The following is a 14,297-nucleotide window of genomic DNA, read 5'->3' as shown; positions in this document are numbered from 1 at the left end:
CTGTTCCTGAAGTGCAAAGATGTGAGAAATGTCCCTAATTTGAAGCTCTTTGGTTAAATGATTACTTTAATTTCTGGTTGTTTCTTTTGGTGTTTGGCATTGCTGTTCCCCGTGGTGTGCTTAGAGTGAGCAGGAGAGAAGGAGATAGGGCTGGCACCCTCCTGCTCTCCCTTTTTCTCAAAACCTCCTCCCATTTCAGTGTCTCAAAGGTAAAAAAAACCTCCACAAACTGAGCTGGATGCAGCCCTCTCCCAACTGAGCAGCTGGGATAAGGCAGGAGATGGGAATAAAGTTATACAAATGGGAGCTGTGGAAGAGAGAAACTCAACACATTCTAATTTAGAGCAAAAGGCCATCTCCAAACTGTGATTTTTCCAACTCTGACCAAAGCTCTGACAGCTCCTCAGGTGAAACTGCTGATCATGAAAGCCAGGCTGAATTTCTACCAGGAATTCAAGTATTTTGCATTGGGGTGTAAATAAGGCACTAGTGTTGTGATAATTCAGAAGCTGCCTGAAGGTTGAATTCTCTCATGGAAAGAAGCAGCAGCTCCCCATATCTCTGGCATTTCCATGACCCAGAGCACACAACTGAGCAGTCTGGTTTCCTTTTACACCACCAAAGTCAAGGTCTTTACACCAGAACACCCACCCTTCACAAAACTCTCCTAATGGCAATTGACAGTGGATAATTGGGAGCATTTGTGAGCTACCAAAGAGGATTTATTAGGTTTGCCATGGAACAAGCACAGCTCATCTCAGAATCCCCCTTAACCAAGCAGTATTAAGGAAAAGGACACAAACTAGGGATGGTTTCATCTCCTAGTCATGCAAAACATGGCATTGTCCTTTTGGCTGTGATTTTATCCCCTTTCTTTTCCATTCTACTGGACTTCAACCCAAGGCTTGCTGAGTGCAATTTTCAGGGATAATTAGAAGGCAACAGGGTGGATAAGGGACCACGTTTGGCAAATGCTGGCCAGGGTTCCTGCTTCCCAAAGGGAAGGTGCACGAGATGGGGGGAGCTCCTGGCCCTTTCCTTCTGCCATTCCTGCAATGCCCTTGGCACTGGCCAGAGAGCAGGAGCTGGCCTGTGTGGGTGAGGATTTGTTGTGCTTCAAACTTGGCTATTTTTTAAGGACTGCCTGCTGAGAAGAAAGAGGAATTTGGGGAGGTCGAGGATGCTGAGAAAGCTGGGAAGTTCAGAGATACGGGGGGGGGTGAAGAAGGCAAAAGGTCAAGACCAACCTCAAAGATCAAGAGGGAGAACTCAAAGAGTTCAAGGATTAAGAGAGCAGAGAGAGGGTGAGAGCAGCATGAGGTCAGGAGAAATGGGAGAGGAGCTGTAGCAACAAGATTTTCCAGGAAAACAAGATGAACTGATATGGAAAAAAAAAATAGGTTTTATTCCCAGGGGAGATAACAGATAAACTAGCTGGGTAAAACAGGCAGTAGTGAGATTTGGCTACAGATCCAGGCACAAACTGGAGTCAAAACCCCAAAAACGCTTTGCTCAGGAATTTAAATAATACCAGTTTCACAGATAAAGGCTGTGAAATGTGGAGAATTAGCTGAGAATCAGTAATTAGAAAAAGGATCCCCAGGCAACAGAGTGGAATCAATTCATCAGTCGCCCTGAGTAAAAATTAGCAAACAGTAAAATTCAGCAAAAATAAAAACACAATTAAAAAAAATTAAGACTTTGTGCGCCCTGGGCCAGTCACATTAATGTAATTTTAGGCTTTTGTAGGATTGAAATCTCTGTAATTCCATGACATTCCCAGCTTTCTTTGGACATTACACACAGGAACTTTGAGGAAATCCAACCAGAAACAGAACCCCACGATGGCACTGCACCACAAAACCAATCACCAGCAGCTCAGGTCCATGGGGGTTTAATTAAATCTCATTGAAATGCAAGAAGATCTGCCCTTCAATCCTTTCCCAAACAGCTCTGATTTTGTTTCCCTCATCATCATGGAAGAATGTGTGCAGAAATCCCAATGCCCTCCCTAAATCCACAGGTCTGTTCCACAGTTATTAGAGTGGGAATCAATTCCTTGCCAAAATGAAACTGGAAGTAAACAACTTAAATCAACACATTTGTTTCATTTCTTTTCCTTCATTTCCTCCAAATTTCACATGCTTATTCACCCCAGGTATTTGCATTGCCACCAGGATCCAAACTCATTTCAGAATCGATCAGGAGGAATAAAAAAATGCACATTAATTCAATATATTCAGCCACTTTTCCAGTCACCTGCTATGAAATGTATTTTCTCTTTATGGTCTAGACTGAAGAGGAGACTCTACATCTCCATATGAAAATGCACTTCAAATTATCACTGGAAACCAACTTTACTGGAAGGGAAATCATGGAAAGTATTGGGTTTATTCATCCTCAATAGACTCCTCCTGGAACAGGTCATTTTCCCAGTTTAAACCCCTGAGTTCACCAGTTGTTTCCACTCTGAGGGTTCTGTGCAGGTGACTGAGTTTGGCAGATGAATTAAACAGTCACATTCCCTGTTATATCCCCATGGAGTTTGGCTGTTGCTGGGAATTATCCTCCTTTTCCTTTGATTTCGCTCATCAACTCCCCAAAAGGTACCAAAAATGCACAATTTTATCAACCCACAAGACACAACCTCAGCCTCTATTCCCAGTCTGCTCAACAAGGAATTCTGGAAGTAAAGCACACTTCCATAAGATCAAATGTTTGCCCCAAATATATTCATTAAAGCAGCAAGTGAACTTTCACTCTGTGCATAGACTGGGAAAAGGTGAAATCTCAATTTTTGAATCATCAATAACAACTTTTCCCAAATGAAAAAGAAGCTGCCTTGAGCCACTCACCTGGGTTGCCACCATCTCCTTGACAACAGAATTTGGAAAATTGGGATAAAACCTGTGCTTTACAATGGAAATGCAAAATATCTCCTACCTAAGTGCAGAAATCAGTATTTTTTACTGTTTAATAGAATCTCTGCTGCTAAAATTGGCATGGCTGGAGCTGCATGAGCCTATCTCAGCTTTGCTTGGAGGAAAACTTTACAGGACCTTTCCACTGCCTCCAACTTATATTCAGGATTTTGGACAACTGGTAACTAAAGAGGAAGGTGTGAAAAAAAATAAATAAATCACATCCTGAATTCAGAAGATGGTAAAAGCTGAGATTTCTGAAGGATGAAGCACACCAAGGACTGCCCCTGCAGCAGCAGCACTCCCATCAACCTCTCGTGCAATGACTCCACTCAGAAATATTGGATTTTTCCCAGATATTTTGTGCTTCAGAGCAGATTTTTTGGGAGCATCTCTTATATCAGTCCTTAAAAAAACCCAAAAAAACCAAAACAAAACGAGGGCAAGGCTGGGAAATGTAATCTAGGTCAGATTTTTAGCACAAGGCACAGCTGACCCTTTCCTTACCAGGCAAGGACACAATGGTCCCAAAATTCCTTCACCAGGGCTTTTTAAAACTCTGATTTCCACTTTGCATGGCTTTCTCTGCAGGAATGTGGGAAATGGCCATTTGGATTTACAAGCAGAGGGGTGTGACCCCAATGGAGATGGGACCCCACCCCACACAGGGGAAATCCTGGGGCAGCAGCAGCTTAAAGCTGGCAACAGCCCATCCATGGATTAAGAAATAGATTTTTCCATCTCGAGGACACTTTTCAATTCCTATTATTACAACCCAGACACTGCCAATGCCACCCTGAGAATGGGGAATTCCAAATCCATCCTCAAGGCCTCTGAGGGAATGTTTAAAACCAGAGAGGCACAAACCCTCACATGTGAGCAATCCTATTTCCAAAGGGAAATAAATTCCCTGGGAAAGGACACAGCCATACTTTGAGGAGGTCTGAGGATGGGAAGAGGATCTCCCCATCTTCCTGTTTGATCTTTGCTTTAAAGCTGGGTTTTACCCATTGATCCCATGGATGGAGGATCTCCAGCTGATATTCCCAGCATTCCAAGCCTGGTGGCCATTCCTTGGGTGGCTGTAGGTGTCTCCATCACCTCATAAAGTATTCCCTTCATTTTTTTCCTAATTAATCCCTGGCAGGACTCACTCAGCAGGACCTGCATGCCAACCCTGTCCCAGAGTCCAGCAGGTGTCACTGTGGGCAACACTATGGGAAAATCCAGCTGGAAAATGTTGGAATCAAAGGGAAAACACTCACCAGGGTAATTAATATTTAGGCTCTCCTTAAAATAATTGCTGATTGTATTTTTCCCCCTGTTTTTACAGATAAAAAGGCATTGTCTGTGTTAACTTCTTCAGGGTTGAAGGGTGGAAATCATGGAATATTTTCAAGTAAGCACCAGGCTGGATTTTCATTCTGGGAGTCATTCCCACAAAAATTAGCCTGTACGTGCCTGTAAGTAGGGATATGTGGATGACAATGAGGGAATTTTGGAAACTGCTGAACAAATTCTCAAGAGGAGATGCCCAAAAGACCAGAGAGTCACACGCTCTCCTTGCAAGCTGCTCACAAAGAATCCAGCACTGAGAGCAAAGCCCTCAGCACAAAACAAAGAACTTCATCCATGGGAAGATCCATCCCAAAAATCACTGCACTGCTTGGGAAGAGGGGATTGAGCTGAGTCACCTCCACCACAGTAAAACCACCCTCAGTGCCCAAATTTTAATTACATTTCAGTCAGAATGAATTGATTGGATTTTCTCCACCCAGGAAGTGAAGGACAACCACCAACCCATGGGCCCCAAGCTGTCTGCAACCAAGAAAATGCCTGGAGAAGCAGATTCCATGGGTTCCTTGCCCCAGGGTTGCTGTAGAGCCTCTGGAAAGTGGGAACAGTAAACAAACAGATATTGGGAAATTAGGAACGAGGCTGGATCAGGGAAGAGACAACTTGGAGCTCCTGAGCTCTCCCCTGTGACCCCTCTGTTGTTCCAGGTGCCATGACAAAATCCACATCCATCCTGCAAGTCTCTAATAGAGCCTGCCAATCCACCAGGGCAAATAACAAATTATGGATTTGCTTAAATCCTCTCTTTTCATATCTGTGAAACCTTGGAAAATATCTAAGATCACAGCAAAAAATGTTTTGTTTTTCTTTTTTTCCTTTCTTTCATAACTGTGACGGATCAGCTGGAGAATCCGCTTAGAGAGCATAACAAAAAAAATAAAAAAAATCTCCCAGATAGGTTTAACCCAGCTGGAAACAGGGAATATTTAAATCCCAACACCTGCATAACCTGAGAGGGGCAGCTTTAGAAATTAACATTTTATCAGTGACCTACTGAAAACCCTCACCATCCACTCAATGCACCAATGCCAAACATAATAACAATAAATTAAGGAAAGAAAATGCAGGGATGAAGCAAATTTGGGGAAGTTTTTTTTTTGTCTAATGCTGCCTTTGCCACATGTGCTGTTGGTGACCATGGCACTGCTGGAATGGCTTTTCCCACCACTGGGAGGTTGACTGAGGAGAAGGAGGTGCCCAAAGAATGGGGAAAAGTTGGAAAAGTGCTGGAAAGGCAGCTGGAAAACAAGGAACTACAGAACTCTCTTGAAGGAAACATGGCTGGGGTTGGAAGGAACATTAGGGGTAGAATGGGATCATCCCATTCTACCCCTGGCATGGGCAGGGACTCCTTCCACTGTCCCAGGCTGCTCCAAGCCCTGTCCAGCCTGGCCTTGGGCACTGCCAGGGATCCAGGGGCAGCCCCAGCTGCTCTGGGCACCCTGTGCCAGGGCCTGCCCACCCTCCCAGGGAAGGATTTCTTCTGTGACAGCTGAAAATATCTTAAAACTACCAACTCCCATCCTTCTGAGTGTCCTTGGGATTCTCATGGAGATTTCTAAGAATCCATGTGCTTTGGACAGGTGGAGGAGATGCAATTCCCAGCTGGGATGCTCTGGACTAACTCCAGTGGATTTTACAACACACACTTGAAAGAAAACCAAGCCAGCTCCTCTGCTTGGGGTTTGGCAAAGGAGCCCAGAGACAATGGCAGGGGGACTTCTGACAGTAAATGAGATGTTAACAAACTCCCCATGTCTCCAGAGGAATCCAGCTTTGCATGGAAAGCTCTGGATAAAGATCCCTCTGATACCACTGGGACTTTCAGCCAGAACAAAAGCTGCTTCTTGAGGGGTTTCTAAATTCATTTCATAAATTTCAGTTAAAAAGAGAACACCCTTCCCTGCCTGAAAAGTGCATTTGGCAGAGGCCAAAAGCTGCTCCTTACACCTGACACAAACACCCAGCAGGTCCTACCAGGAGAAGACCTGAAGTTCCCCCATGTGTCAAGAGCATGCAAGGAAAATGCCATTTGCTCCAGGCAATGCCTTCCCATGAGTTCAGCACAAGGAGTTTACTGGGGAAAAAAAGGAGGGATTTGATGTTAAATCAAATGGGAAGAAAGGGCAACAAATTTTCCACTCCACCTGCAGTGGGTGTCTATCTGGGATGTGGAGCTGCTGGTGAGTCCAGAGGAGGCCATGGGAATGCTCCAGGGCTGGAGCCAGGCTGGGAGAGCTGGGGGTGCTCACCTGGAGAAGAGAAGGCTCCAGGGAGAGCTCAGAGCCCTTTCAGGCCCTAGAGGGGCTCCAAGGTGTGGAAACCCAGGGCACTGGGAATATTTCTCTGTCTGCCCTGGGGTGCCCTGACCCCACAGGGGAGCACTGACTTTGACCCTCACTCATGGAGAAAGTTTCCTGGACTTCAAGATAGACTGGAACCCACAAAAGTGTGAAATAGATCATAGAGAGCAGTGTGGGTGTGTCACTGGGTGAGAAATTGAGGGTTTGGGATTTTTAGTGTGTTGTGGATGGAAGCAGGATGGAGGGCACAGGGTGTCATCCTGGGTTTCTTCTTCATGGGTGGCATTTTGTAATTGGGCAGAAAAGTCCCCATTGCAGCTCTGTGGGATCAGTTATTGGGTTAAAAGGGAAAATAATCCAGGTGTCAGCTCTTCATTGGAGAGTTTAGTCTTAAAAGTCCTTGGAACAAGAGATTGTTGGCCATTTTGTGCCTTGCTGCAGAACTCGTGGTTGTGAGGCTGTTTTACTGATTAGAAATAATAAAAATAATGAACAATTGAGTCCAAACATAAAACTACCATCTCAAGTGCTTTCAATGCAGACCCAGAGAAACCAATACAGGAGAGATGGAGAGGGACTGGAAACAAGGGATGGAGGGACAGGACACAGGGAATGGCTTCCCACTGCCAGAGGGCAGGGCTGGATGGGACATTGGGACTTTAGGAAGTAATTGGAGCCATGAAGGTTTTCTCCATTTGCCTCACCTTCCAACAGTAAGTGCTGCAGAACTGGGGAAGAAAAATCCCAAATCCAGCCCTATTTCTACCACTGCAGGAGAGCAGAGGAAGAGCAATAAACACACACAGGGATGACCACATTCCTGACAAGAATCCACAGAAACCAGGGAATACTGAACTCTTTTCCTGTGCTAACACAAGCAGGAGATTATTTTTAATTCCCTTGACGTGCTCTGTGCCCACATTAAAGAAAAACAAAAGGAAAATTTAACTCCAAACAACACCTTTTATCCCAGTCCAAAACTAGAGCAGCTCCTGCCACTGACTCCATTGTATTCCTGCACTCCAGTTTCTCCAGCCGCATTTTGTTTTCTAATGCTTTTTTTCCCCAAAAAAAAGCTTTTATTTCCTGGTGCACCTGCAAACCCAAAGCTCTGCTCTCATGAGCAACATTTGAAAAAATAATGGAAGTACAACTCAAGTTAAAATTTTGTCCATTTGTGATGGAGCCAGGTGGGACTGAAGCTGATTTGATGCCCCCCCAGGCAGCATTACCCTCTCCCACAGCCCCTCCAGTGAGCACTCCCCAGAGTGCTTCCTTTGACAAAAAAATATCAATAACAACATTAACATTTTTATTCTTAACCAAAACCTTTTACTCTTCCCTGTTTATTTTGAATCCTCCCTCAAATCTGATTGCTGGCTCTGTTTCACATCAACACCTGCCTTGGTGCTGGCAGAGCCTGCAGGACAAACCAGGGCCCTGATTCCCTTTATCCAAGAGCCATCCCCACTCCTAAACAAGCCTAAAAACCACAGATTCTATGGAAAGCTCATTAATTTTGCACATTTTCCCTCTCCTATTCACTGTTGCCACACAATCCCACAAAGGCAGGACTGTGTTCAGCCTCTGTTAATTAACCAGAGGCATCCCAAGGCCACCTGATCCATACTAATTGGGCAGTGTGGAGCAGGAAGGATGCTTGGAAAGGCCCAGGAAAGCCCTGAAAGCTGAATTAAGCCATAAAATCTCCACCAAGATCCCACTCTCCACCAGGAGCCACAACAGGAGCTCCACGAGCAACAGGGAAGAATTTTGAGTTGTGTCTTATTCTTTTTTAACATTTGTGCCTTTTGAAATCCAGTCTTTCATTGGAATTAAAATGAAAGGAAGGACAAGACAAAGGCTGGCAAGTGACACTCAGCACACAGACTGAGCTGCTGAAGTGGCTGCAGACAGGAGCTGGGATCCTAAATTTCAGCACTCAGAGTGGCAGGAAGAGTTTCCATCCCTGGCAGCCTCTGCCTCTCCAGTTTGGCTCTGCTGTTTGTCCAGGGATTCACTGGGAGCCAAGGCCAGGCTGCCTGGGGCTGGAGGAAACACATCCCTGGCATTTGGATCTCAGTGGTGCATTCAAATAAATTAAAATTGTGATTATTAATGCTTCCACAGTGAAAGAATTCCCAAAACACACACTGGGAGATGTGGGAATGGCATTCCCTGTCACCATCACATTCTCTGAAAAATCCCTTTGGCAGCATTTCTTCTCCTGAGAAGCTGAGAAACCTCAGAGAAGAATGAAAACAATAATTATCTGATTGCTTCTCCTGTGTTTTGCTGCTTTGGGATGTGGTTGGAGATTGTTTATCCAACAGGTTTGATTGGTTTCATGTGAATTGTTCTGACTTAATGACCAATCACAGCCAGCTGTGTCAGACTCTGAAGAGAAAGTCAAGAGTTTTTAATTAGTATCTTGTTAAGCCCTCTGTAAGTATCCCTTCTTTATTATAGTTTAGTATAGCATTCTTTAATATAATATCATAAAATAATAAATCAGCCTTCCAAGAACATGGAGTCAGATTCATCTTTCCTCCCCATGACGGGGCACCCCTAAATTACCACAATTCCCAGCACTTCCAAGCTGTGGCTGCTCTCCTGTGAACCCAGGATGAGTTGATCAAGTTCTCTACAGCTGGATTTAGGGCAATCAGCCATATTCATATTTAAATATCTATTTATACCTCAACTGTGATAGATAAATATTATATATTTCAATGTGTTATAAAGTATTGTCAGAGAATCATGGAATGGTTTGGGTTGGAAGGGACTTTAGAGTCCATCCCTGTGCCATAGGCAGGGACACCTTCCACTATCCCAGGCTGCTCCAAGCGCTGTCCAGCCTAGCCTGGAGCACTTTAAATTCCTATACATCCAGCAATAATCCATAAATACACACATGTGGTGTTTGTGAGGTTCCCCAGGACAAGGTGAGAGATGAGACTCTGACTCCAAGTTCTCAGAAGGCTGATTTATTATTTGATATTATATTATATTATATTAAAGAATGCTATACTAAAACTATACTAAATAAAGAGAAAGGATACATCAGAAGGCTTAACAGGAATGGCAATGAAAGCTTGGGACAGACTCAGAGAGCCCAACACAGCTGGCTGGGATTGGCCATTAATTAAAAACTACTCACATGTTCAGATAAACAATCTCCAAATCACATTCCAAAGCAGCAAAACAGGGAGAAGCTGAAGCTTCCCAGGAGAAGAAATCCTGGTGCAGGGATTTTTCAGAAAATATCATGACCACACACACACACACACAAAACACACATAAATATCAAAGCTGTCTCGAGCCCTGGATACACAACAAAGGAGGCAAATCCACGTGATGTGGTTTAGACCTGACATGATCTGCACAAGGAACTGATCTGCAGGGTTTTGTAAGCAAATCACAGAGCCTTTGTCGCAGTCTCTCGCTCCAGCTGCTCAGATTCCCGCACACAACATCTCCCATGGATTACCAGGCTAAATCCCAAGCAGCCAAGGAACAGGATTAGGAAATGCAGATGAAGAGGCCTGGGTTGAAAATGCCAACGAGACCTTAATTCCACCTCCTCCTGTGCATCGGCAGCCACAGAACTTTAAATTCTGTCTGGGGCACCGACAGCACCTGGAGCTGCTGGGGTGAATCCAGGGGAGGCCACAGAGATGTTCCAGGGCTGGAGCCCTTCTGGAGCCAGGCTGGGAGAACTCACCTGGAGAGGAGAAGGCTCCAGGGAGAGCTCAGAGCCTAAAGGGGCTCCAGGAGAGCTGGAGAGAGACTGGGGACAAGGGATGGAGGGACAGGACACAGGGAATGGCTTCCCACTGCCAACAGGCAGGGATGGATGGGATATTGGGAATTAGGAATTGTCCCCTGGCACAGGATGCCCAGAGCAGCTGTGGCTGCCCCTGGATCCCTGGCAGTGTCCAAGGCCAGGTTGGACAGGGCTTGGAGCAGCCTGGGACAGTGGGAGGTGTCCCTGCCCATGGCAGGGGTGGGATGGGATGATCCTTAGTGTCCCTTCCAACACAAACCAATGTGGGATTAGTTACTCCAGCTGCCCCCAGCTCTGTGAGTTCCTGCCTCTTTCCCCTTCCCTGAAAAACCCAATTCAGTGGAGCTGGGACAGGTGTTCAGGCAGGTAACACCTCCATCCCTGACATCCAGGCAAATGGGACACTTCTTTGCAACAGGAGTAGGAATTTGGAGCTGGGGAACCAAATTTAGAAGAATCAGCTGTAGGCACAATGCAGAATGTGAGATCAAATGGAAAATTACAAAATCATGGGTATCTGGAAGTGGCTTCAGAGGAGAAGAGGTCAAGGAACCTTAATTACATCTACCAGTATCTGAACACCTGATTTGAGGTGGAAATCCCACGAGTTTTACATCTAAATGGCACAGGGAATAACCTTAGAGAGGAAAAGCACTGCCAGGATGTGAAGCAACTTCAGGATGGAAAGGAAATCCTGATTTTGTGCCCCAAAACCCAAATGAAAACAAAGAGAGGAAATGAAGGAGAGGAGGAAATGCCAGCCCAGATCTCTGAGCACTGCTCACACCCACCAAAAGCTCATCCCACTCCTCAGCCATGCCAGGAACACACTCCCCATCCCACTCCCTTTAGGATTTTAATCCCATTTGCTGAATGCAATTATCCATAAAGACTGAAATTATTGGCAACGTTGGCGCCACCCAGATAATCCCTGTGGGAGTCACCAGACACGTTTTCCCATGGAATATTAACAATTCCCTGATCCAGAGGGGTTTTTTCCAATACTTCACAGGTGTAACCTATGGAAAGGGGGCTGTAGCCAGGTGGGAGTTTATATCTAAATACACAGATCTGAGAGTGACTTTTTATTTTTAATTTATGCAAAACACAGCCTATTCAACCCAAGGTACACCCAGAGAAAATAACACTCATTCCAAGCAGAAAACTGGGAGCATCCACCCCAACAATCCAGATTTATTCCACAGAAATGCTGCTTTTGTGCCTCATTTATTCACTGCTATTTATTAAGAATTTTTTTTCCCCAGCTGCCACGAAACTTGAAGTGTTTCTGGAAAAGTTTTATAGACTTTATTCTCCTCCTTAACTCTTGATAAGGAGCTTAATGCTGGTGATGTGATCCAAGCAAATTCTGGTTGGGAGTGGGGTTTTGAGATAGGCAGATGGAATTTACAGCAGAGGGAATTCATATCCTTTTTTTTTCCCCTTAAATCAGAGCATTCCCTGGCAGTAAAGGGAATAAAGCTTATCTGTGAATATGCAATTATTCAGGGTGACAAACAGCTGATGTGTTGGAGCCACAGAATTTATCTGGGCACTAAATAAAAAGGCAGAGGAGGAACAACACCCCAGCAAAGCTCAGAAAGAAAAGAATTCAAATCAACTCTGATGTCAGCAGCGCTTTTCCTCCAAATCCACGGGAACATCTTCCCTGATGGAGAGGCGTGGATGAAGAAAAGCCAGCAGGAATGAAATAAATTACTGCCACACTCTCATTCCCCGCACTTAAATCACCTTTTGGAAGGTTTTATTAATGACTTTCTGGGATATTTAATTCCTCAGGCTCAGAAGGGAGTGCTGTGGGAATAAAATATGGGGGGGAAACTGTGCTACGACCCAAATATTTTACATTCGTTTTACATCTGCTTATGGGGCAAGGTTGGGAGGGTTTGGTTTTGGGGTTTTTTTGGGGTTTTTTTTTTTGTTTGGCAGGATGTAGGTGAGGTTTTTTGCAGTTTTGGGGGGTTGTAGGGTTTTTTGAGTTTTATTCAGAGGTTGTTTTTTTTTTGGTTGGTGTTTTGTGGGTGATTTCTTTGTTGTTTTAAATAGACTCATTAAAAGCCTGACCCAAATGAGACCCCAATTAAAGCCAGGTAGGCAAAGCCCAACTCCACCCCAGCATCTCAACACTGCTGCAACTCTTCCCAGAGCACCTTTTCCATGACACCTTTAAAATACCCTCCAAACATAACTGTCCCATCAAATCTGACTTGAGACCAGCTCTTCCCATTCCCCTCCTCCCCACCACTCACCCACAGGCTGGGGAAACTCATTCCCTTCTGGACACCACAGGAAATGATTGATTCAGTCCCCAGTTGGATACAAATCCAATTAAAATATATAAACCCCATTCCAAACTGGATTCATTTCCCCCGCAGCCCCTCTCATGGCCTCGATGGCTGCCAAACTGAGGAGCTGCTCTTTGGGGGAAAAGAAGAGGCTGGATATTGCCAGCAGAAGGTTCTGAGCTTGTGAAATCCCAGCATTCAAAGCTCTTACCTCTTCCAGGACATCTGCAAGCTTACTGAGGATCTCCTCGGGAAGGCTCTGGAATGTGGGAACGCTGCAATACAAAAAAAACCTCCATTAATGGATCCCTTTACCCAGGGCACACATCCAGCTGCTTTCCTGCCATCTCTCTTCCTGAGATCCCTCCTCCATGCTCTGGTGCTGAACAGGAAAAAGGTATCATGGAAAGCTGCTCCTTTTCTAGAAGCCAGGATGGATTTGGTGATGATGGGAGACCACTGGGATAAACTCCTGCAGAGCCACCCCTAAAGCTGGTAATCAACTAGGGATCTCCAGGAATAAATCACACAGGACCCCATTTTCTTCCTAATGGAAAAAGCCCCTTCTTCATTCACATAACTCCTTTTTATGCAGTTTTACAGACCTTGTGTGTGACTCCAATTGGTCAGGAGCTTTCTTGCCAATTACTTTATTGGTTATTAACAGTTTATTATCCTGTATTGATTGGTCACTCAAACCCCTGGTGTGTACATGCAGGAAAAGTTGGTGAGAGATAGCTTTCATTTTTCTCTCTGATGGTACAAAAACAGTCTGTACAGGTGCTGGTTGTTTTTTACCCAGTGATAGATTGTTATGCTAAGGAGCTGCTCACCCCAGGATTGCTTTCAATGGGAACTTGCACAGTGCTAGCCTGGCAAGGCCAGCCACTGATTTTAGGAGCAGACCTTTCTTTGTGATTTTTCTACCTTACTGCAACAGGATCCATTCAGGATCCACTGGAATTCCTGTGTGCCACAAACCTGCTCAGTCATATTCCTTCCTGCTCTGCTTCAGCCCCCCAGAAATAAAATGCAACCCAAAAAAGGGGCAGGGAAGATCAGCCCCAAGCAGCTCCAGATCAAAGGGTGAAACCACACCTGGATGGACAGAGGGCAGAGCTCTGCAGCACTGAGTCCCCATCCAAGCCCTCAGGGAGTTTCTGAGCACTCCCCTGGTGGTTTGCCAGCCAAATTTGTGGCTTTTCTTCAGCCAAAAAGGGGACTTTGTCACTTGTTTGGCAGCAATTCCCTCAGCAAAGGCTGGGATGAGAAGGGGATGCAACCATAAAGAGCCCCCTGAGCCAGGGTCCACAGGACTGCCCCTAAACCAGTCTGGAGCAGGGTGGGACACACGAGTTTGGGTCTCCAAAGCTCCAGGGACTATCCTGACTTAGAAGCTGTATCTCCACTGCCTTACAGCCCACCCAGGGAGGCTGTGGAATTGCCCTCCTTGGAGAGACCCAAAAGCCATCAGGACATGGTCTGGCGTCCTGAGATGGAACCAGAGGACCTCCAGATGTGTCTCCCATCCTCAACCATCCTGTGATTTGTAATACTCTTATTTCTCATCCTCTCTTTTCCATAAAAACCCGAGATCCATCAATATTCCCAGGTGATGCTGAAG

The 14,297-nt window shown here is 45.3% G+C and overlaps 1 protein-coding gene across 2 annotated transcripts in view; it reads right to left on the bottom strand.

Moving 5' to 3' along the window:
- PRKG1 (protein kinase cGMP-dependent 1) overlaps positions 1 to 14,297 on the bottom strand; it is a 367,092-nt gene that overhangs the window by 94,836 nt on the left and 257,959 nt on the right. For both annotated transcript variants that reach the window (XM_050976335.1, XM_050976334.1), the window contains exon 5: positions 12,885 to 12,948. In XM_050976335.1, the coding sequence (XP_050832292.1) occupies positions 12,885 to 12,948 (64 nt within the window). The remainder of the gene's footprint in view (positions 1 to 12,884; positions 12,949 to 14,297) is intronic.

The sequence above is a fragment of the Serinus canaria genome, chromosome 6, assembly GCF_022539315.1.
Source record: "Serinus canaria isolate serCan28SL12 chromosome 6, serCan2020, whole genome shotgun sequence".
Taxonomy (NCBI): domain Eukaryota; kingdom Metazoa; phylum Chordata; class Aves; order Passeriformes; family Fringillidae; genus Serinus; species Serinus canaria.
The sequence above is the reverse complement of the archived record's forward strand: the minus strand, read 5'-3'. Positions and strand labels throughout refer to the sequence as shown.